At 33.0% G+C, this 24889-nt stretch overlaps 2 protein-coding genes across 2 annotated transcripts in view; both read right to left on the reverse strand.

The window, feature by feature from the left end:
* Positions 1 to 6189: 6189 nt before the first annotated feature.
* The window catches only part of LOC126718830 (TMV resistance protein N-like), a 57678-nt gene continuing 38978 nt past the window's right edge, over positions 6190 to 24889 (reverse strand). The window contains exons 8-12 of the mRNA XM_050421184.1: positions 11115 to 11263; positions 9810 to 10336; positions 9036 to 9626; positions 7278 to 8481; positions 6190 to 7090 (exon numbers count right to left, since the gene is read on the reverse strand). Coding sequence (XP_050277141.1) covers positions 11182 to 11263 — 82 coding nt within the window. The 3' untranslated portion in view covers positions 6190 to 7090; positions 7278 to 8481; positions 9036 to 9626; positions 9810 to 10336; positions 11115 to 11181. The remainder of the gene's footprint in view (positions 7091 to 7277; positions 8482 to 9035; positions 9627 to 9809; positions 10337 to 11114; positions 11264 to 24889) is intronic.
* Positions 11238 to 19047, reverse strand: LOC126718831 (disease resistance protein Roq1-like). Its single transcript, XM_050421185.1, has 4 exons — positions 18413 to 19047; positions 12498 to 13596; positions 12023 to 12295; positions 11238 to 11929 (listed from the first exon to the last, which is right to left on the reverse strand). The coding sequence occupies exons 1-4, from the start codon at positions 18922 to 18924 to the stop codon at positions 11534 to 11536; spliced, it is 2280 nt and encodes a 759-aa protein (XP_050277142.1). The 5' UTR covers positions 18925 to 19047; the 3' UTR covers positions 11238 to 11533.

Genomic DNA, 24889 nt, shown 5'->3' on the forward strand with positions numbered 1-24889 from the left:
CAAAAACAACAAGCATATCAAACAACCATAGTCACAAAGCATAGGAAGTATTAATGCATGGACATGTTGTAATGCTTATGCATGAGTACCCCTTTTCACCCACACGACACTTGCGTTTGGGGTGATTTCCTTAGAGGATTGGGTACGGGAGTTAGGGCTTTCAAACCTTCGTGAGAAGCTTTCCAAGCAGTTGGTGAATGCACCAATCATCTTCATCACGTCCATCATTCCGGGATCTCCATTTTGCTCTCTAGGTTGATCCCCTGCCCAAGTTCTCCTATCAGTTCTTGGTCCTCCTGACCTTTGAGGAGTAGCACTGTTCATTGCCCTCAGCTTTTGGCAATTTGGTCGAGTGTGCCCTTGAAGTCCGCAATAATGGCACACATACATTCCTCTAGGACCTCTTTGTGGTCGTGGACGTGACTTGGCACGAGACTCGGACCTGCCCATAGACTGATTCCGATGATTCAGCATCCGTTGGTCCACCACATTCTTCTTTTTCTCCACCTCGAGGTTCACACTCGTAGAGTCAGCTACAACTGGATCTTTGGACTTCACAAACTTCACTTCTTTGGTGACATTTCCAGTTGAGCTACTTCCTCCGGTATATCCCAGTCCGGATTTGTCTGAGAAGCTCTTTTGAGATGATATAACATCATCAAGCTTCTTGGTGGTGACCCTCTCTATTTTTGCATTTGCTTGAACAACCTCATTCTCAAGGAATCTCACTTTAGTGTAGGCTTCGGACAGCTCACCATTAAGGGTTTCAATCTCGCATTTGGCCTCCCTATACCGGATTAGGAGACTTTTGTAGTCCTCCTCAGCCTTCTTCATCTTTCTCACAGCAGCCTTGGCCACCCTTGTGTATTCGCCAGATTTCTCCAAAAGTGAGTTGTAATTTTCTTGAAGAGTAGCTGTGCTTTCTTCTTCTTCAGCTTCTGATTCTTCAACAATTCCTAGTGAGTCATCCTCACTATGTTCTCCAAGGTCTTGAACAAGCAAATTCAATTCATCCGAAGACTCAACATGAGCAATAGTCATGAAAGCTGAGTAGTTCCCTTCTCCATCACAGCTCTCCTCAGATTCTGAGTCGGACGAATCTGAATCACTCAAAGTCGTGGCGTACACCTTGCCTTTTGATTTCAAATAGTTAGGACATTCCCTCTTGAAGTGTCCATGCCCGTTGCATTCAAAACAAGTAACACCTTGTGTGGATTGGGATTCTTTTCCATCTTTCCTCTTGAAATCCCTCTTCTCCCTTCCAGAATTTTGGAAATTTCTCTTATCATCAAATTTTCCATTGTTTTTGAATTTCAAAAACTTCTTGAAATTTTTAACAAGATAGGCTACATCCTTGTCAACCATATCTTCTCCTGACGAGCCTTAATCTTCTACCTTCTCATTAACGGTCTTTAGAGCAATGGATTTACCCTTCCGTTGATTTGGCAGCGACATTTCATAGGTCTGTAGAGAACCAACCAGCTCCTGCACCTTGATGTCGTCAAGATCCTTGCTCTCTTCAATGGCTGTCACTTTGGCACGGAAGCTTTCCGACAATGATCGAAGGATCTTCCTTACAATCTTAGAATCCTCCATCTTCTCCCCCAAGTTAAACTTGCTGACAACCACTTCATTTAACTTCCCATAGAACGAGTCGAAAGACTCATCCTCACTCATCTTGAGCTCCTCAAACCGAGTGGTCAGCATTTGTAACTTGGTATCTTTCACCTTCTTCGTGCCTTCATAAGTTGTTTCCAGAATCTCCCATGCATCTTTTGCAATAGTAATGTGAGAAATCCTGTGAAATTCATCTGGAGACACACCACAGAAAATAGCATTTAGTGCTTTACTGTTAGCATTAGATGCAGCAAGTGCTGCCTTATCCCATGTGGATTTGGCTGCCTCAGGTTTGGCCCAACCAATCTCAACAGCATCCCACACGGATTCATCAATAGAGCATAAAAAGGCTCTCATACGAACCTTCCAAAATGCATAATTACTTCCATCAAAATATGGAGGTGCATTAAGGGATTGAGACCTATCCATCTCAAAAGAAAGGGAGTCAAGGATCACACAATGGTAATAAAACCAAACAGATGTGTACCCGCTCTGATACCAATTGAAAGTTCAAAAACGTGTACAAAAACACTTTTGAACGTTTAGACCCCCAAAAACCAATTTAATCAACACACGCAATATGTTAAACAAAAGTGTGCGGAAACTTAACATATGCTATAACATGGTATTGATTAAACAACTATCTAAGCCACAACAAAATAAACCACAGCAGATAATGTAAAGGCAGAGATAGAGAGGAAGGAAGATGCAAACACAGCGATAACACCAGATATGTTATCGAAGAGGAAACCGAAAACCTCGGCGAAAAACCTCTCCGCCGCCCTCCAAGCGGTAATCAATCCACTAGAAAATACAGTTGGGATACAAGGACAGCAATAGACCCTCCAAGCCTAATCTACCCAATGCACCTAAGCCCTCCAAGCTTCTTGCTCCAACGAGGTTGCGCCGAACCTTTTTCTTTTCTAGCTTTCCGGATTCCGCTACTACACCGTAGCATCAACCAATGAATATTGGCTCCTTCCTAACTGCTTCCCAGAACTCCAAACGACTGTCTCACAGAGATGATAATGGTGAGAACCAGGTTTGGTATAATGGCCTCTCAAGGATTTGACAATGGAGAGGAAGAGAGTGAGGGATTTTGATGAGACTCTAAGGTAGAGATTGTGGGTAAAACAATCTGGTTTTTCTTTAGGGTTTCTCTCTCAAAATTCTCTCTGGAAGCTCTCTTTCAATCATGGGTTAAAAGGGTATTTATATTGAAGAGGAGTGGAATGCGAAACGTCAGGTTTTTCCAAAACAGGGGTGGCTCGCGGCTTGACTAAGTCGCGAGTTCCAGTCGCGAGTTAACCGTATGGCCAGTTGTCCTGTTTTGTCCTGTAGTGCTCCAGCTAGCATGACTGTTCATCTTCCAGCATGCTTGGCACGTGTGCAGCTTCTGGCGGCTTGCAGCCGCGAGTCCACCCGCGAGTCCCAACCGCGACACTCTGTTTTCTTGCACACTCTTGAGCAATCTTCACACTATCTCACTCACTACCCTTACAACAATCCCACCTAAATACAGGGTTACTAAATGCTGAATTACAAGCAAATTTGGCACGGAATAAAGCCAATTAGATGGTTGAATAAATTCAACCTTACAATATTGTAATACACCAAGTTCATATATGAATGTTTGTTAAAGGAATTTTATTTGGTGAGATTTTGTTGGATTGAATAAAGTGAGAATCAAACACTAGCACGAGAGAGAAGAATGTTAGGCCGATGGAAGAATTTATTTGTCTAATGATGGAAGGCTCATGCTTCTTTTGAGCACTTTGTTGAGCCTTCCCACCTAGTTTCTATCTGTTTTAATTGTTCCAATCCATGTGGCTAATAGCTTAGAGAAGTTGCAACATAATCGGGTGGGACAAATGAAGAAATCAAATTTCACTTGTTTGAATGAAATTGGTGTACTCTGTGAAGTATGGTGAGTTGTTTGGGGTAAGCAAACTGAGTGTCTTTTTGTTAGAAAGCATATTTCACTTTCCAAATCATTGAAGACCAAATCAAGACATTGATTTCAAGAGAAAATTATATAATTGATTACAACAGAAAATTGTTGGATTGAGACAATTAATATGCAATTCAAATTCAAGTTCAAATTTTTTATTTTTTATTTTTATTTTTGTACGCAATCCCATTATAACAATGGATTCTATTGTAACGTATTATCCAAAAAAATGTACAAGAAAATTTGACTTTTTAGGCTCTTGTCCCATGAATATAGGCCACAAAGTCAAACCACGTACACTATTATATTTACTTTCTACTTTTTTTTATTTATCATAATTTCTGCACATATTTAACTAATCTTTGTTGAATAAATGGTCTTAAAGTTTTGTTAGGAGGGAAGGGATAAAATTTGGAGACTTGCAATTATGTTAAAAATATAGAAAGGCTTAAAGTAAATGGGCTACTTAGGAGATATGCAGGCCATATAGAGTAGTTTTTGGAGTAGTATTGAGTAAGAGAGCCAATTTTGTACTAAAGGCCGTTTTGATTTGACTAGGGGAACAAAATATTTCGGTACCAGTTGATATGGATGTTTTGTTTCAAGTTATTACTCTTTGTATACTTATGCACGCGTGTATATATAAAGGTATATATATATATATATATATATATAATATCAAATCCATATATTTTATAAGCTCAAACATTAGCCTAAATACACTAACCCAATGCATTAGCTTAAATAATATTTTCTATGACATTTTTTTATTTTAAAATATCTTTTATTGTATCAATTGAAATATCTATTTTGGGAAAAACACTCGAAAATTGCCAGTACGACCTTATATTTTATCTGATGATACATTTTAGAGGAGTAGCAACCTATTTGATGGCCAATGCAGTATATATTGTCGGTATAGCTGTTACCGGTACAATATTGACTTATTTGGTATTAGGTTTGTTCTTTGCTTTCGTTAATTTGGGATTAGAATTAATATGAGGATTAGGTTTTGCTATAATTTTTTATGCTAGGAACTAAATTTAAACTATGTGTTTCCTAATTTGCTTTTGATTGCCAAGAAGGAAGATGCTTTTGTGTTCTATAATCTTGCCTTGATTCTAAAGAGTTGTTAAGACTTTTTTTTTTTTAAAGAAAAATGAAAAAGAGAGTTGTTAGACTTAGAATCTGTTTAGGAACATTTTACTTAGCTGAAAGTACTGTAAATAAAACTAAAAGGTAGCTGAAATAATACAGTGAGACCATGAATAATACTAAAAAGTGCAATGAGATCCATGAATAGTAGTAAAAATAAACTAAATAGTAAAAAAAACTGAGTTTTTAAGTCAATGCTTAACGCAACCTTAGACTACGCGTTTGGAATCTCAAGTTTATTCGAATTTCGAACCTTTTATGATTGGGAGTTCGAACTTGTTGATTTTCTTATAAACTATGTATTATTATACCTTGTTGCTAGTGAAATTGATTGTATGAGATGGTAGCTAAATAGTAATGGATAATTCAGTGAAGAACATAATGTTAGTATAATATATAAGAGGGAAATAGAATAAAAGTAAAATTGGTGCCTATGAAGTAGAAGCATGAAGCTAGTGGTCCAAATATTCACCTTGATTTGAAAACAATATTCAAAACTCATGGTACCTAAAATTGGACTTGGCTTGGTCCAATGTTCTAGACCGTCAAGATCATGACACGTGGTTAAAAGTGGACACGTGTCATAATTTTGACGAGTCACTGCACAAAGCATTGGATTCAATCTTTATCTATTAATTTACTATGGATGATACACTTGGAAAATGTTAACTTTTATAGGTACATATTGTTTTTCTCTATTATTTTTTTATAATAACTTTTTGTGCCAACACTTGAGAGATGTGTGACAAATTACTTATTAGTTCATCCATCTTCGATTTAAGTTCAAATGAATCAAATCTCTCCTCCAATCAAAAGCTTTGTAGTTCGGTGGTATTGAATGATCTCCTTTATGAGAAGAACCATAATTCAAATCCTCATTCCCTCACTGGTTGTAAAAATTATAAATAAAAAAAAAAAATCCCCTCTCGTCCACTTGGTAACAATTGAATTATTATAAAACTAATTCGAAAAAAAAAAAAAAATTGTCCACCTTTTCTTCCAAGCACAATCTTCTATCCACCATTTTACTTTCCTTTCCCTTCTTATTATTATTATTATTATTGTTTTAAAGCAAACAATAAATTGTTGTTAAAAATCAATAACAATGAACAAAGGAATTTCTTTGGTATTTTCACTATTCGGAAGCACTTATTTCTCAGTAAATGCCTATGCACCTAGGCTACTAACAGAAACCTGACTAAGTGAACAGGCTCCAAATGTTCTTTAAGACGACAACCGTATCCCAATCAGCTACTATATACAAATCCAATTGAGCCTACCTTCTTAACTCTGTGTGGGCAATTATCCCCTTACAGAAAGTGTTTCCAACATGTGTAGAAGACACATTTTATTGTTTATGATAATTTTTTTCTACTCAATTATCTCAGCTAGAGATCACTTTCTAGTGATTACTACATGAACATGCATTTATTCCCTTAAAACGAAGAAAATGTGCAAACAAGGAGTTCATTTTTAATCGTTCCTTCCAATAAAATTCAAGCATATTTTTAACAGCTCACTATTAGTGACAATGCCTTTGTTGCCTCCTATTATTGCAAAAACTAAAGATAGTGCTCAGATTAGTCCAAGGAACAAGATACTTGAGACCAATATTGAGTTAACTAAGCAGCAGAGATTATGAGTGTACAGTTAGATTTGTAATTGAGAACAGAAGGGAGAACCGCTAAGAAAAGCAGCAGAACAATAAGAGGAGATGCTATTCTAGCACATGCTTGCCTTTCTCTTTAAGCATGGAGAGGTTTTGCTTATTTCTTTTTCTACTGTGAGCCGTCAAATGAAGGATGAGACCCCAATTGTTAGACAATGAGGCCAAGCCGTGCATTGTAGTTTGCTTAAACTCTTCCTCATCATTCAGCAAAGAAAAAAAAAAAAAAAAAAAAACTCTTCCTCATCATGCTGATGTACAAGACAGAATCCACACTTCACTGTCAAGTCTGGGCAATTGCTAACAATTGAAGCCTCAATGTGATTACATTGATTCGACCAATCTGGAAATGAGCTACGTGGTATATAGGATAGCCACATGAATCCACCTAGATGTAACAACATGACATCGTCTTTAGTAAGGCAATAGGCATGGAGAGGTTCCAAAGAACCAACATTGCTTTCCAAATGGCAATAAAGATGATGGGCATTTTCTGAATTAAGAATGTCTAGGATGGCAGTAGGATCCTTGATGTTGACTGAGAAAGAAACACATAGAGCGAGTCCCCTCCAAGTACTATCATCATATAAATTTGGAGGTAGATGGATTGTCACTGGTGGCTTGCCACTACGATGGTTGAACCACTCAAGAATTTCACTTGGAGGAAAACAAGAATTATATACCAAACTTCGATCAAATTCCTGTAAAATAGGAACATGATGTTCAATGAGAGAATTTTTCCGAAAATTCAAAATTGTTAAAATCAGTAAAAGAGGGGGTGATTCAACCATGGCTCTCCTTATAAGGGGGATCAGACAATGCCACTGATGACTGAACTAGAAGGGAGCTTAGTAGTAATTTGAAAGGAAATACACATTAATTTGTTACCTGTAAATCACTTTTGCTGAGTTGATTATCAGGGTTTTGATCTTCAAGATAGATGCTATTTCTACTGCTTTGCTCTGGGTAAATGGGTCTTCTCAACCTTCCAAGGTTTGGATCCTTGTATGAACAACCAGCTTCATTCTTTGGCTTATCATTTGGAGAATCACTAGCTACTGATTGATGGATGAGTTCCATATTGTAAAAAGGCACAGTAGAGCACTTAATGATCGTTTGCTCAAACTCTTCCACATCTTGATGGTATAAGAAACGTTGCCCACACATTCACCATCGTGGCACGAGGTATGTAGTATAGCCAAATGAATCCCTGTATATTTAAACACGTGAAGTTCTCTTCAGTGATTTGATAGAGAAGGGGAGATTCTAGGCTACCTTTCTCAGCATCCAAATGACAAATAAGGTGGTGGGATATGTCTGAATCCAGATTATCACTTGTGATAGTTGGATGCTCATGGACTGAAAATGAAGCACATAAAACTAGTCCCATCCAAGTACTAGCATTACTGAAATTTGAAGGTAGCTGGATAGACAGAGAAGGGCCTGTACTTTGATGCCTAAACCATTCTGGAATTTCACTTTGAGGAAAACATTTATTCATAGAGAATGTTTGATTTGAGGATGCTTTTGAGGATGATTTTAATGGTCGGTGTTACACTAAATCTTCATGAATGATGTCCCAATTGTCATAAAGTGAAGTCCTCAAGTGGAATCGAATTTGCCAAAACTCTTGTTCATCTTGTAGGTACACAAGACGAAGTCCACACTTCCGTACAATCCAGCCTGGCCAGTCGCTTGCAATTGAGACCTCTATGTGGTTGCATTGATTTATCTTATCTGAAAGCCACCAATATGGTATATAGGATAGCCAAATGAATCCATGTAGCTGTAACCACCTGAGTTCTTCTTTAAAGGTGTTATATACATGGAGAGGTTTCAAACCACCTATATCCATATCAAACAGACAACTAAGGTGGTGGGGAATTTCAGTTTCCAGATTGTCAAGAAACTCAGTTGGATACTCTTGGACTGAAAATGCAACACATATAGCAAATCCCAGCCAATTAGAATCATTATGCAAATTTGAAGGTAACTGGATTGTCATTGAGGATCCATAAGCGTAATGGCTGAATAACTCTGGAATCTTAGTTGGAGGGAAGCAACGATCACATGGATAGTATAAATGAAATTCCTGTAAAATTGATATATTGATAACTATTCAGTAACACATACAATGTTGGGAAAATTTCAACAAAATATAAATTTGATAATTATAGACTTATAGTAGTCAATATTTGATAAGCGTTTATCAATTGATGGGATAAATATAAGAGGTTTATAAAGAATTTTTATAAAATTTAAATTCAATTAAAAAATACATATTAGAATAATGACGTGGAAAAATATGAACTTCCAAAACGCAAAACCTTTTGTAAAAAAATTTGGACTTTCAAAAATTTATGGGATTATATCAGAATTATAATAAAAAAGCTCTTCACAAGTGCAACATGTGTATTCAAAAGCTAGATGTTTGAAGTTCATTATTTTTTATTTGATCTTATTAGTTTAAGTTTTTTAAACTTATTATAATTAATGTATAAGAGTATTTTGGATCATTTAAAAAATAGACACAAAAAAAGTTGTGCTCTCTTTAACAATGGTATAGAAGGTTATAGATGGTGTAAAGTGTAAATGAAAGTCTTGTAAATTAGACATATAAAGGTCATGAGAGAAACAGAGAGGTACCTTAGAGCGTTCTCAACGCTGACAATAATGGGTTGGCCCCCCCAGCATCAATGAATTTTTGATAGCAAGTTGCACAAACTTTTTCCTGATAATGTGGCACTCTCAATGTCCCATTAGATCCACCAGTTCCACTGGTTTCCCCCTCAACATTGTCATCATCATGGCTCTGCTGCTTTGTTCTAGATTGATGAGCAGTAAATTGATGGATGAGATCGGAATTATCAAAAAACATGGTTGAGCATTGGACTAATGTTTGCACCAACTCTCCCACATTTTGCTGGTACACAAGAATGTAACCACAGTTCTGCACCATCAAGTCTTGGCTATCACTACCAAATAAAGCAGTTAAGAGATTGCTACAATTCAACTTCTCTGAAAATCGAGCATGAGGTACATGCATGATCTTACGTTGCTTTAACCAAATAAATTTGTTGTGTTCAGACTCAGTGATGTAATGTTTATTTGACACTGTCCAGTTGCCCATGTCACTTCTCAAAGAACAAGAAAAGCCATGAGAAATTTCTGTAGCTGAATTGTCAAGAATGAGAGTTGGATGCTTGTGCACTGTGAATGTAGCAAATAGAGCAATTCCTATCCAGTCAGAATTAGTATAAAGATTTGGAATTAGCTGGATTATCAATAAAGAACCACTTTGATGGAAAAACCATTCCGGAATTTCACATTTAGGAAAACAATCATTATAAATATAGCGTTGACTAGAGTAGCCCTGTAAAACAGAAAATATGGAGCTTCATGAGAGAGTGAGAGATAGACCTGAAAGTTGCTTTGAAACCAATGCTCAAGTCCTCTATTGATACAATTAATAAGTTCATTCTCATCCAATACGCTTAACTGAATAGAACTGAAGTTTGAATCTCTTGTAGCACCCCTGATACCTGAGTCTATTCCAGGTAAAGCACAAACCCTCCTTGTTCTCATCAAATATGTTGTTGATGCAGAAAGTTGAATTGAAGCAAGTTCTTAAATGGACAAATGTCTATGGATATTATTTACCTGAGGACAAGTATGCCAAGAGGCAATTCTTTGAGTACTTGAAAGGTTTGTCACTTCTTCCAACTTGAAGGAAACAAAATGTGTCATCCTGTATTTGTAATGCAGCCAAGTCTGGGTCTAAGTGACTTCATCAATGTGCAGAGAAGGAGCTTCAAGTTTACCTCAGTGTAGAGGGCTCATCAAAAGATTTTTTTTTTTTAAAGGTTCCACACAAAATTTGCTTCACTGCCCTTGTCTTCAGTTCACAGAATGCCATGAAGTTTGAGATGCTTATAGCTCATAACCTTCTGCAGAATTCAGAACTGGGTCAACCTATTAAATGCTGATTTTCATTTTCCAACTATCTTTACTACTTGCATAAGACTGACTAGAAATTGAAGCTTTCCTGTTAATGCTTGTCTTGTATTCTCATGGCATTAGGGTGACTCAAACTACTTTGAAAATTTAGTTTGACCTTTAGAGATTTGGCTATAAAATGTGGACAAAGGATCCTAAAGGATAGAAAGATCATTTTAAATGCAAAAACTTAAAAGGAATAAAAGAGTTATAATAGCCACTACAGTTGCTATGCCAACAATAATGAAATCGTGGCCCTGCGATCTTCACTATATCAAATATTCCTATTAATAGAGAGAGAACAAAAAATATTAAAGACCTTCAACCAGCTCTTCAACCAGTCAAATACAAGCTATATCCTTCCAGAGACCCAACCAAAGACATTAAAATGCACAGCCATTTTAATTTTGGGTTAGCATGTCTTAAATGACCAGCTAACCTAGTAAATGATTATAGACCATTTAGGTGTGATGCAAATCATTTACGATTTATCCCAAACAATCTTGTACACAGCCAACAAATTTGATGTAGCTTCTAAAATTCAGAATGATACACATTTTCTACAAAAGTCAGGATTCTAAGCGACTGGTGTACATAATTTTTTAAATCAAGAAACCGATTAAGTCCAAGCGAATGAATAAAACTAGGAAACAATTGCAAGATCTTTCTTCACCATGGTAAGCTAAGCAGAAATTTGAAAAATCTGATCAAAAAAACACAAAATCATACCAGACAGAGCCTGCCAGTGACTTCAACCGCAACCATCCTAGTCAACTGCATATTTCTTCAGAGTTCATCAACGTGTCCTCTGTTTCTTCGACCCACAACCTTTTATAGAATACCCATAATCAACAGCTTCATCTTCTTGAGGAGGACAGGTGCATTCGACGTGGACCCCCCACATTTTTATAGGATAGGTGTCATCTGACTTATATCTAATTGAAATCTTAACACGATTCTGGTCAGTTGGATTTGATTCATTCAAATGACTCTGCAGCAGAGACCACTGAGTTAGAGAATATAAATATTCACGATTTTCATAACCATTGATGGAAATTTCAACAAAGCCATGAAAGCCCTCTGGTCCAGGAACAATACGGACAACCAATTTTGGAAAATTGCGACCAACAAAGAAAAATATGGAGTTATCAACACTTCATTTCTAAATATAAAGTCTGTAAACATTTCATTTCTGGATGAAAATTAGGGAGCTTCTCAAGCCTTGAGCAGCCAGAAAGATAAAAATAATCAAGAGATTTCAACTTGAGCTGGCTTGGAAGAATTTGAAGTTTACTACAACCCCAGAGACCCCATTTTTTAAGCTTTTCAAGAGATCCAAAGCATTCATCAATCTCAACTAAATTTTCACAAAAAGAGAGGTTCAAGTGCTTTAAATTTTGGGCCCCTAATTCAGTTAATTTAACTAAATTTTCACAAAAAGAGAGGTCCAAACTCTCTAAATTTGGGGCCCATAATTTAGGTAATTTCGCAATAAATTCACAACCACTGAAATTGGCATTTATCAAATTTTCTAAGGGACGCTCCTTTAGGAAAAAAAAAATCAAAAGTTAACTACAACAAAATTTGAAATAAAAAATTTAACAAAAATCCCAATTTAAAAATATACATAATCATACCTGCTTGATTAGCTTTGGCAATCTAATGCGACTACCTGGCATCTCAAAAACAACAAGTTGTTCAGGAAAATATTTGAATGGCCAGTGAGAAGGATAATTGGGCCACTTAAGATATATTAGACTGTGGGGAAGAAATTCAAATGGTTCACAAATATGTACATTCTCAACTATTAGAAATTTGAGATTTTCCATCTTTTTAAAAGCTTCCTTGTGTAGTTGCACTTTTACTGGTTGGGGTGAATGCAACATTATGCCTCGAATTTTTCCTGATCCCTAATTGGAGAAGCATCAAGTCAACTCATAATAGAATTTTCCAAATGTATAATGATTTTAAAATTTTAAGCAAAAATAATACCGATGAACTAATATTTTATAAAATGATAGAAAAAAAAAATGAAAGAAAAAATACAATACATCTACCTAGTGAAAAAGATCAAAAAAAAATAAAGAGAAAAATTCTACATAATTAACTTACTGTGTTATTTTCCAGTACATGAAGGACATCATCCTTGAGCCACAACCTACTACGACTACCAGGTTGTTCAGGGGATTCACTATGAACAATTTGCCGACCTAATTCTTGCAGTAAACCATGCATCCACAAATAATTCATGAAGATGGTTATGAGAGATTTTTCCACAAGAACATCTATATCAATGCTTGGCTTGTAACGGGGAGTTTGTAGTATATTTATTACGCGATCTTTATCTTCTCCTTTGAAGAAACAAGCAATATCTAAAAATATTTTTTTCTCTGTTTCTTCCAAGCCATCAAAACTTATCTGGAGTTTATCTAGAATTTTTTTTGGAGGAGCTTCTTTTAGTCTATCTAGGGCACTTTCCCATGCATCAGGTTTTCTACATTTCAAGAAGGAACCCAGAACTTCAAGAGCCAGAGGAAGGCCTCGAGCATAACATATCGCTTTCTTGGACAACTCCACATAACCTTCTGAAGGATGGTCTTTATTGAAGGCTTTTCGACTAAATAATTGAAGAGCTTCATCACTATTCAATTGCTCAGCCTTGTATATTTCAGCTTCAGCCACATCATGTTTGATCAATAGATGTTGATCTCTTGTTGTTATAATGACTCTACTCCCTCGACCAAACCAAACTCGCTCGCCTGCTAACGCTTCTAATTGATCAAGTTGATCCACATCATCAAGAACGATAAGAACACTTTTATAACATAATCTTTTCTCTATCACATTACTTCCCCATTGAACATCTGAAAAATCAATATTTCTTTCAATCAAGATATTAGAAAGAAGCTGTTTTCGTAAATGAACTAAACCATGTTTTCCACATTCTTCTCTAACATTGGCAAGAAAGCTGCTACCTTCAAAACGATGACGAAATTTATCATAAACAACTCGTGCTAGAGTTGTTTTGCCCAATCCCCCCATTCCCCAAATCCCTATAAAGCGAACATCATTCAACCCCATGCCTAATAAATTCACCAGTTCCTCCATACGAGAGTTTATTCCAACAAAATCCTTGTGAACAATTGAGTATGTAGAAGTCAATTTATCCAATATCTTTCCAACTATTTCTTCAACAACTTTTGCCTCATGTCTGCAACGAACGTAGGACAATAATTTTGTTGAGTTAGCAAATGCCATAAAGATAGAAAATATTCAGCAAATCAGTTGTCCTTGCTTATCAAAGCATTCCTACACACACGCACACATATATGTGATCTGAGTAGTGGTCTCATAAAAAAAAATCTACATGGTGGTATTGGGTGAGAATGGTTAAAATATGCCAACATCCTTAAATATGAAATTAATAACCTTCAATAAAGCCTTTGAAATTGAAAATATAATTGCAGTTGTTCTTGGATTTTTTCATCACAACATGTCAAAATTAGACCAGGCAAAATGGGACTTGAGCTCACTAACCTGATTAAACTTTTAAAAAAAAAAAAATATATATATATATATATATATATATAAATATGGGTCGGGTTTTTTTGGACACATAAAAAGACGAGTCAAGTCAATCTTGTGAAAGTCCGGGTCAGGTCGACTTACAGGTTGACTATTTTTTAACAACACATGAACTTTTTATTTTGAGTCCTTTTTTGTCCTTTTTTTCTACTTTTTTTTTTTTTTTTTGTCACTTCTACTTATTTAATTCCCTTTATAGAATAGTCATAGTTATAAAAAATATAGTTCTTTATTGACATGTGTTTATTGAATACTTATTTATATTAAAATTTTATACTGGAGTTGAAAATATTGACAATATTACTCACCAACTTGGTGTACAATTCTCAAGTAAATTGAGATGTAATTCGTATTAATTATTTACTGATTTTTCTTTTCCCCAATATGTTATATTTTATTCGTAACATTTTATACATTTAGTTATCTTTGAAGATAATCTAAGTTCATTTATATTTTGGATGCAATAGGTGCACCTAATGAGGTTGTTAATGTGATATGGTCCAAATCTAGTGTTTGTTTATTTGTTCTTGTGTAATGATGATAAGATTAGTAAACAAGTTTGGACCCTATAACTTTAAATATTTATGTATTATTTAATTTGGACTATGTTCATTTATGACTTTATGTATTATTCAACTCTGTCCAAAAAAAATGATTTTATATGTTATTCAACATTTATTTTTAAGTGATTTTGTTTGTAAGTTCTCTTATTTGTTATAAAAGGAAGAGAAGATAGAATGATTGATTTTTTTTCATTTTATATATATTTTTTAATGTGAAAAGATATGGGTGATATCGGGTCGACCTAGCCCTCAAAAGACTGGGTTAGACATAGGTTTTGTGACCCATTTAGGACAATTGTTTCTAACCCGAAACCAATTTGACCCAAACTCAACTAGGTTGAACCCAAACCTGATCAACCCACCTTGTTTGCCAGGTCTAGTAAAATAATATATAAAAGGATGGGTTCAAATTACATGTTATATGGTTTTACAAGAGTTAAACATTTTCTAAACCCTACAATCCTATTATAGATTTATTGATGAAAATTCAATAGATGAAAATTCATTATTTGTCATATTATAAAAGAAGACTAAATTACAATTTGCATCATCTAACTTAGACCAAAATTCAATTCATTTCTCTAACTTCACTTCCATTCAATTGAGTCCTCTAAATTTTAAATTTTCATATTTATTCAATTAAGGTCTTCAGTTAGGCTTTGTTTGGGAGTTCATAGGAGAATAGAATGGAATGGAAATGAATAATCATAAAGAAATGGAAATGAATGAAATGTATTTAAGTAAGGGAAAGGAAATGAATGAAATTGAATTAAGTAACCTTGTTTGGATATTTTAAAATAAGGGTACGTTTGGTACACTGAATAGAGATTACAACAGGAATTGTAATCTTTATTACTAGTAATAAAGTGTGTTGTAATGTAATAACTAAACATATTCATTAGTTTGGCTGTGAGTTATAACATTAGAATGAAACTTAACATTTATTTTAGGAAATATCTTACTTATATAATTATATCTCCTTAAAAATTGTTATTTTTAAATTTAAGAGAGATATTTGTTATTTTTTATTATTTTTTATTTTTATAATTGTTAGATGTATATGGAAAATTTATTTATTTGGAAATATATTAAAATTTGAACTTATTGCACATACTGAGGAATAACTAATACCACCTTTTAAAGAGGAATAGTTATTCCTCATTTTGTAGAATAGCTATTCATAAGGAATAACTATTCCTTGTAATAAAAACATAACCAAACTAAAGAATAACTAAACCATATGAATAACTATTACATTACAACGCCTATTACAGTCTACCAAACATGCCCTAAATGAATGGAAATAAATGGAATATAAGTAACCTTATTTGGGAGTAATATAAAAGGAAAGAAATGGAATCATTTTATGAAAATATTACGATTAAACCCCTATTTCAAAATAAATGGCTAAATATATGGGAGTATTTTGAGAGTTTTAGTAAAAAAATTAGAATGATTACATTCCCTCCATTAAAACTCTTTCAAATAAAGAAAATGAAGAATATTCTAAAATTATTTTTTTCACTCATTTCCATTTAATTTTATTTTATCCTCCTAAACGAGTGCTTAAGATCATGTTGTTATTGTCACCAAAAACATTTTTTAAAATTAAAAAATCTAAAAAACTAATACAAACTTTTTAAAATGCAAGTGACATCTACGCGATGAAGGTGGTGGACAAGGAGGCTTTGGTGAAGAAGAAGAAGAAGGTGCAGAGAGTGGAGATGGAGAGGAAGATGCTGGACCATCCATCCTTTTTTGCCTAAGCTTCATGCCGAGTTTGAAGCCTTGCATCTCTGTTGCATTGTCATGGAGTTTTGCTCCAGCGGTGACTTGCATCCCTTGTGCCACAAACAAATTGTTGGTGACGAAAAAGGGTGTAATGTGTGGAAGTTGTTTGTTTGTTAGGAAAATTATGGAAAGGTAAAGAAAAGTTGTTTGAGAAAAAATATTGTACAGAAAATTTGTTGGAGTTTTTTTTTTTTTTTTTTGGGGTTAAATATGTATAAATTTTTGTTGCATTTATGTATTCTAGATGGGATTTAAAAAAAAAAAAATTCCTTTCCTTTTTTCCTCTAATTTGGAAAAGAAATGATAAATATTTTTTCCCTGATTTATAATTTTTTTAATTAAAAATTTTCAAAATAACAAAACCACATATTACTGAGCATGAATTGTAATTTAACCTATAAAAATGAGCTATTATTTTGTGTAATTTTGTCTGTAAATTAATTTGGGTCAAAAAATGTAAAAGTGAGTCTTTACACAGACATATCTTTTTTGTAGCATAAGCAATAAGAATGTAGGGCAAGTTTAATACTATAATGGGCCCAAGCCCAGTAAGCTAACATGTATACACTAACAACTGACATGGATAATCTATCCTCACAAATCTAAAGTAATCGTTTAGGTAATTTATTAAAAAAAAAAAAAAAAAAAAAAAAAAAATGATTGATAAAGAAAATATAGTGTAGATGTAAGTTATAGCTTCTTTTTTTTGGTAATTGGTTTCAATTTCTTATTTGAGCCTAGTATTAGAGGGTTTTTTTTTTTTTTTTTTTGGTACAGCACCTAGTAGTATTGGAATTAGTATGACGTAATTGTTATGTTTAAACTACATCATAATTTAAAGCTGACTATAATATATATATATATATATATTTCAAAGAAGTAAACATATAATTTTTTTTTGAGAAGATGTAAAACATATAATTTGAATGCTTAAAAGTGAGATGAAAAATAAATTAACTTGGAAGTATTAATAGTATGGTCATATATTCAAAAAAATTTAAATGTTCTATGTATGTCTTTGATTTTTAACAGTCCTTTAAAAACTATATCGCAATGTACAAAAATGTTTTAAAACAACAAATAAAATTCAAAAAATTGGTTAGAAAAAATTGTGAAAACATACCATGTCATAAGTTTTATGCTACAAATAAGAATTTTTTTTCCTTGATTATATTGGGAGAGTTAAAAGACTAAAGTATATAGCAGTTTCAAAGAATTCCGAAAACAACAACATATAAAAATTGGCAAATTGATTAGGGGATATTGCGATAATATATCATGTTATAATTTTTTTTTTTAAGATAATGACAGAAATTTAATTCAATGTGAATGTATATCATGTTATTATTTTAAGGTTACAAATAATATTTTTTTTGGTATTTTGGAGAGTGTTATATTTTCAATTAAAAATTTTAAATTAAGAATATTTTATACACACAAAACTAAAATCTCAATTTTTGAGAGAACCTGAGGGAATTTAGGGGTGGGGTTGGGGGCAATTGCGCCCACCCTGCTGGTCTGGCTCCACCCCAGATGCAACAAATAAGTTCATCGCCTCTTATAACAACACTTTTATATAATGGAATATTCAATTAGAAAAGTAATGATTTGAGGGGAGATTAACTTATTTGTATTTATAGAATTTCAAGAAAGAAAGCGTCATATCTTGAAATGTTTGGGAATGAGTGTCATCTTGTGAAACCTCAAAGAATATTGGTGCATTACTTTTTTTAAAAATTAAAATATTAAGAATAGGCAAGTTTAGAGGGCATGAATGGAATACTAGCTGTATTTTCTACAATGGAATTGGACAAGAATGGTGGACTTGTGACTTGCTATCTTTAACAAATATACATAAAGTAACTTATTTGTGATCCATATAATATTTTTTACTTGAAAATTTATATGAGAAACTGAAACTCATCAAATTCCCTTTGAAGTGTAATTGAATACATACAAACTTTGCAAAAGTTACTCAATTATCAAAGTTGGAATTTGATTGACTTAAATATCACCAGCCAGTAGAAAATCAAAAGCAAAAAGACGAGAAAAGAAAGTGATCGTATGGTGAAGTGAAGAAATTCTTACTTGTCTCGTAAATCCCATCCAGCAATTTTAGCAACCTTTGTCAAAGCAGCTTTCCATCTATGTACTTCCTCTTCCTCTATGTTATCTTTGTCACGCTCTTCATGTTTAGCAAAGGCGTCTCCAAAAGTCTTTCTCAAATTCCTCACATCACTAGGATCTATGTAGTGAAAAACAGGCAAAATTATAAGCCTCTCCTTTTCCATGCGCTCAACAATCTTTGCTAGTTCAACCAAACACCAACTCGATGAAGCGTAGTCCTGTGAGATAATGACAATAGCAAATCTTGACTCTTCTATTGCTCTCAAGAGCTTTGGAGCAATGAATGTTCCTCGCTCAAGTTTTTCATCATCCCTGAATGTGAATATACCTTTTTGATTCAGAGCAGCATATAGATGGTCTGTAAAAGTTTTACGAGTGTCACTGCCTCTGAAACTAAGAAAGACATCATATTTAAATCCAGATACGGTAGAAGAAGAAGATGAGGATGCGCTTTCTGAGCCCATAAAAGCCATCGGATGTTAATTTGGTGATTCTTGAACTACAAAACAGATATGGATCAAGTATAATGAAGCCAAAAACAGGGAGAAAGAGAGAGAGAAGGCGAAGGTGTCACTGCCGGCTCCCCCGTAGTTGAATTAGCGCTATATATATGCAATTAGTTCCCCGCGTACGCGTTGTGGTTAAAAAATAAGTGACTTTTAGGTAATTTACTTAGTTAAATGCACTTTTTATTTCGAACATTAGAAAATAAGCTAATAGAAAAAATATATAATTGTTCATAAAATATATATATATATATATAATTATTATATATATTATATTATATATATGGGAGGGTATCATAATAGTACTCTCACACTGACACAGACAAACTTTTCTTTACTAGTTTTTGAGGTGGGTCACAGACACAAACCTGACAACCCAATACCTTTCTTTTTCTTTTTCTTTTTACAGGAAAAACAGTAGAGTACAAAAGACTCCTCCTTCCAAGAAGGTAACACTGTAAAGGACGCTTCTAAAGACATATAGAGAAGAGAGTGTGAACGCATTGAAAAAGAAGAGTAGTGGGTTTTCTGTGTCAGTGTAACAGGCGTTTTCCACGAAGTTACTGTACAGTTGTCTCCTCACTTTCCTCTAATTTTCCACAATACATGCCAGAAACTTTACCACTCTTTCTACAGTACATGCCTTCTCTTTTTCACTGAAAATTATGAACACAGTGTGAACGCATTGAAAAAATATATTGCAATCAATTCCATGTCATTTTTTTTTAAAAGTAAATCAAGTCAAGTAAATATTTTTATATTAAATTTCTATTTGTTGAAGATATCTAACTATAAACAAACAAAACACAAAAAATTGATGAAGAAGTTTGCCCACAAATTGAAAAGAAAGTTCAAGAATCTTTAAGTTGTCCAATACGGTTCTTATAAGTCATCACATGTCGAGAACACTTCTACATCTCCAAAATACCAAATTGAAAGGAAAGCACCTGCTTTTACAAGTTGAAAATAAAAGTTTTGATAGGTAATACATAAATAGAGCTTATAAGATAGAGCTTATAAGATGACACTTTCCCCACATCCACAAAATACCAAATTTTGGAGCTTCATATGCATGGTGCATTTTCTTTGCCATCCTCACTTCATTTTTTATTATTATATATGCCTCCATGTATATATGTTTTTGTAAGTTCAAATTATCGTGTTAATGATAGGTGTAAACATTCCATTTCATTTTGACCTATGCCCGAGCCCCTCAATACCAATGATAAGAAATCAATCTGCTATCAAAATTATCAGCATTGTGTGTGGAGTCTAATGAGCAAATTAACCCAAAAGTGGCCTAATACAATCTAAACTCAAGCCCAACTAAGACCCAAGAACTAAGCACAAAAACCCATTTATGACTTAATTTGGACGAGGCTTACAGAAAGTGCATACTCTGGGTATATGATGCGTATGCATCCAATCTATGGGGTACACACCTTCAGTAATATTTATAGTCTAATAGCAAATATCTCTTAGATATATATATATATATAAATAGGTAAAGTTGAGAGAAAAATCCAATTAGATTTCAAGTTAAAATTCAATTAGAGTCTAATTTTGGGCCACGTGTCCCATCTAATCCAAGCTTTTAAATTTTTGTGTCAACTGAGTTAATTCAATGCCAAAATTGGATTTCAATTAGAGTTTAATTTTGCGCCACGTGTCCCATTTAGTCTAAGTTTTTAAATTTTTTTTGCCAAGTGAGTTAATTCGGTGTAAAAATTAGATTTCAATTAAAGTTTATTTTGCTCCACATGTCTCATCTAATCTAAGTTTTTTTTAAATTTTTGTGCCAAGTAAGTTAATTCAGTGTAGAAAAAGATGAGTTCAATATAAATAAATTATAAAAAACACTTTTTTTTTTATAGAATTATAAAAAACACTTAATCATATATTTAACTCTATATATAAAATTAGAGGAAAAAAGAGTTTGGATGATTTTATATTTATGGGCCATTTTTTTGTGTAACTAAAAATAATTCAAATTTATAAGTTATTTGTGTAATATACCATGACTATATACGGTCCATTACTAACTAGGTAATGTGTATATATATTCAATTAGAATCAAATTGGATTTCGTTTTTGTTAGCTTTCCATAAAAATTAAATTGTTTAGATTTTTTATGTTATTTTTTCTCTAAACTAATGAACATATTTTTTATACTATTGTTTATTAAGATATTTTGTATGCAAAGATCTTGAACCTAAAAAATTGTAATTAAACTAAACGATCTCATGCACCTATCTCCATTAAATTTAGGAGATACTATTGAACTAATCCATTTTCTTTTATTTTGAGTTGTATTTAGTAGAATTTCACGTACAATAATTGCAAATTGATATTGTATATGTAGTATCCAATAATTCAAAATTATATAGATAATAGTAATGTAATGAGAAACTTGACATAACTAATATCATGAAAATTGCAAGAAAAAACCATTTTAGTACCTCTAAATGTCCTAGTCGAATTAATATCCTATATATTTAATAACTCAAGCTAACATCAATAACCACTTTAATTTATGCACAGGTTACATACTAGTAAGTTATAAAAAATATACCAAATCAACCATGTTTTTCACTACTAGTTCTTGTAGTCTCGCCTACAATACTAGTAACAATTCTTACAAGGAATACTTTTACTTTCGGTCTTTTCTTTCTATGTTTCATAGCATGGGATGTAAAAGTAAAAAATTTTCCCTTAAAAACAAGTAATTTATTTCTTAAATTATTTAATTGTTACAATTATTGGAAAATGGGAGTTTGAACTTTGGTTCTTTTCATAAGGAAATTAGTAAATATCTCTAAACTATAAAACTCTTGAAGTTGCAACTAAAAGTAAATTATTAATGTGACATAAATCAATATAATTTATGCCAATGATTGCATTGTTACATAATAAATCAATTGTGATGAGTGACGACTTTATTTTACGTCAATAGTTATCGACCAAGTGAATCATTAAAATTCTAATTGAGTATTTTTTTTTAAAAAAAAAAAGTTCAAGCAGCTCTTATGATCTAGCTACCAACAAATAGTCAAATTTATACTTACCCTTTTGTTGATTTCATGTTGAAATTAACAGGCTCATATCTAAACTAAATAATTAAAACCTCAATGAGTTGGTATAATGGTTCTTAAAACATCACAAAATCCATGAGGTGTTGGGTTCAAAACCCCTAACCCTATCTCCTAAAGGATTCCTCCAATTAATTAAGCTAATTTATTCTAATTTAGATTGGGATAAGAATAAGATTAACTCATATTTAAATATTCAACTTTCTTTCAATTTTTATCAATTTTTACCAGCAGAGGACCAAGAAATTATTTGGCCTTGTACATCTGTAACAGTCACAATGGTATTGTTCCCATAAATAATAATAATAATAATAATTAAAAAAAAAAAGATAGTTCCTAAAGCCCTAAAATTAAACATTCGATATTTTAAAAACAAAATGTTAATTTAAACATATCAAGAAAATCTATTTTGTAAAATATATGAATGAGTTTCCTATAATAAATAAAATACAAAATATTTGGATTTAAATATTAATTCTAAACACCCCATCACATCAAGAAAGGGGATCCGAATCTTAAGGATTTTTTAATTGTGATCTTTTTTGGAGATATCAGGACTAGCCTCACACCAGATTCCTTATGATCTTTTAGGTAATTTACTTAGTTAAATGCACTTTTTATTTCGAACATTAGAAAAATAAGCTAATGGAAAGAAAAAAAAATATATATATAAATTATATTATATATATGAGAGGGTACCGTAATAGTACTCTACACACAGACAAACTTTTCTTTACTATTTTTTGAGGTGGGTCACAGACAGAAACCCAACAACCCACCGCCCTTCTTTTTCTTTTTCTTTTTACAGGAAAAATAGCAGTAAACAGTGTAACACGCTACTAAGGTAACATGTACCTGTTTGGTTTCAGCTGAAAGTGGCGTCAAGCGTTTTCAGTTTTTTTTTTTTTTTTTCACATGAACAGTAAAATTACATGATTTTACTGTATAGAAGACAAAAATACTGTCCACACACTGTTCATATACTGTTTATGTACTATTCATGTGTTGTCAAGTTTGTGTCTGTGAGTACTACCATGATACCATCCCATGTATAGATATATTTTTGTTTTCTAATATTTGAAATAAATAGTGCTTTAAAATAAATGGCTGGCTTACTTAAAAAAAAAGAAGAAGTTTATTTTGGTTATTTTTTATTATTATTAAATGGTGAGATAAATAGATTTAAGCACTTAAGCAAGGGAATACAAAGAAATGCACTAAAGTTGTTATGAACCTAATTGGTGCATTGGTTGCTTCGAGGGAACTAAGACCTCTTAATTGATAAATAGGTGTGCGTTTGGATGGTGCTGAAAAGCACTATCTTGCGTCTGCATTTTTTTTTTTTGAGAAGTCAGTTTTCTTGTGATTATGCACTATTCAGTGGGTCACATGCACTGTTCACGGAACTCACAAACCTCTTTTTGTTCAACAAAACTTTTATTAAAAATGGATCTCACGGCACTATTCACACATTTAAAAATTATTTTGCTACAGTGTTTTCAGTTTTCAGTAAAATAAGAGATATCCAAACGGACCCTAGATTACTTCAAAGCAGTCTAGCTAACAATTTATCCCATCATTATCTAATTAACCAATTCTTCATAACAGTCTGTGTTTTGTATCCAAGAGTTAAACCCTTTTGGATATACAATACAGTCAGTTTTTTTAAAACCTTCTTCTCTCTTCTCAAGTGTGTTAAAAATACTTAGTATTCTAAAAAAAATCCTAATAACAAAAATAAAATCTTAAATAATAAAATTAAATAAAAACTAAGCACATAATAGAAGTGCATTAGCTTTAAGAGGTTTTTAAAACAACTTTAGAGGTTAAAAAAAATAATTACATTTTTTGGTTTGTCGTTTTTTATATAAGATTATGATAGTTTAAGATTACAAAATACTTCACATTATTCTAATCTCATCACCTCATTAAATGTTGGTAATCTTATATGGGTCCGATTAATATATGCCTTTTAGGGCATACATTAACAAATCCGTTTTTGGAAAAATTTTATCGGAAATTGAAAAAACTGTCAAAATTTTTTTAATTTTCAATAAAACTTTTTTCAAAAATGGTATACTATTGTGTGCTCTTAAGGCACACGTTGGTAAAATCCATCTTATATTACTAATTGGTGAAGATAAAATAATTTATATTAAAAAAATTGTACATACTAATAAATTTATTATACTTATAAAAATGATTAAAATACAAAAAAAAAAAAAAAAAAAACCTAAAATACATCAAAACCACTAAAAAGAGAATGTCATTGTTTGAAGTAAACTGTAAACTGCAATGGTATGTAGCACTGTAAACCCGTGTTTTCCACGAAGGTACTATAATGTACAGTAATCTCCTCTAATAATTTTCTCGCAATGCGCAATGGATTTTTATCAGTCATTGTCAATTGCCCATACATTCATTCAAACGTACAACAGAAGCTTTACCACTGTTTCCACAATACATGCCTTCTTCTCTTGTTGACTGAGGATTAAGATTAAGAAGAGTGTGTGAATGCATTGAAAAAGAATAGTAGGTTGTCTGTGTCAGTGTAACATGTGTTTTTCATGAATGTACTATACAGTTGTCTCCTCACTTTCCTCTAATTTTCCACAATACATGCCTTCTTCTCTTGTTGACTGAGGATTAAAAGATTAAGAAGAGTGTGAACGCATTGAAAAAGAAGAGTTGTGGGTTGTCTGTGGGAGTACTACCATGATACCATCCCACCCCATATGTGTCAGTTGTCTCCTGACTTTCCTCTAATAATTTTCTGACGGGTCCGGCTCCCCTCCCGTTTCGAACTCTCATGTTTTCTCCTGTTTTAACATAGATGAAGGACA

The sequence above is a fragment of the Quercus robur genome, chromosome 3 (assembly GCF_932294415.1).
Source record: "Quercus robur chromosome 3, dhQueRobu3.1, whole genome shotgun sequence".
Taxonomy (NCBI): Eukaryota; Viridiplantae; Streptophyta; class Magnoliopsida; order Fagales; family Fagaceae; genus Quercus; species Quercus robur.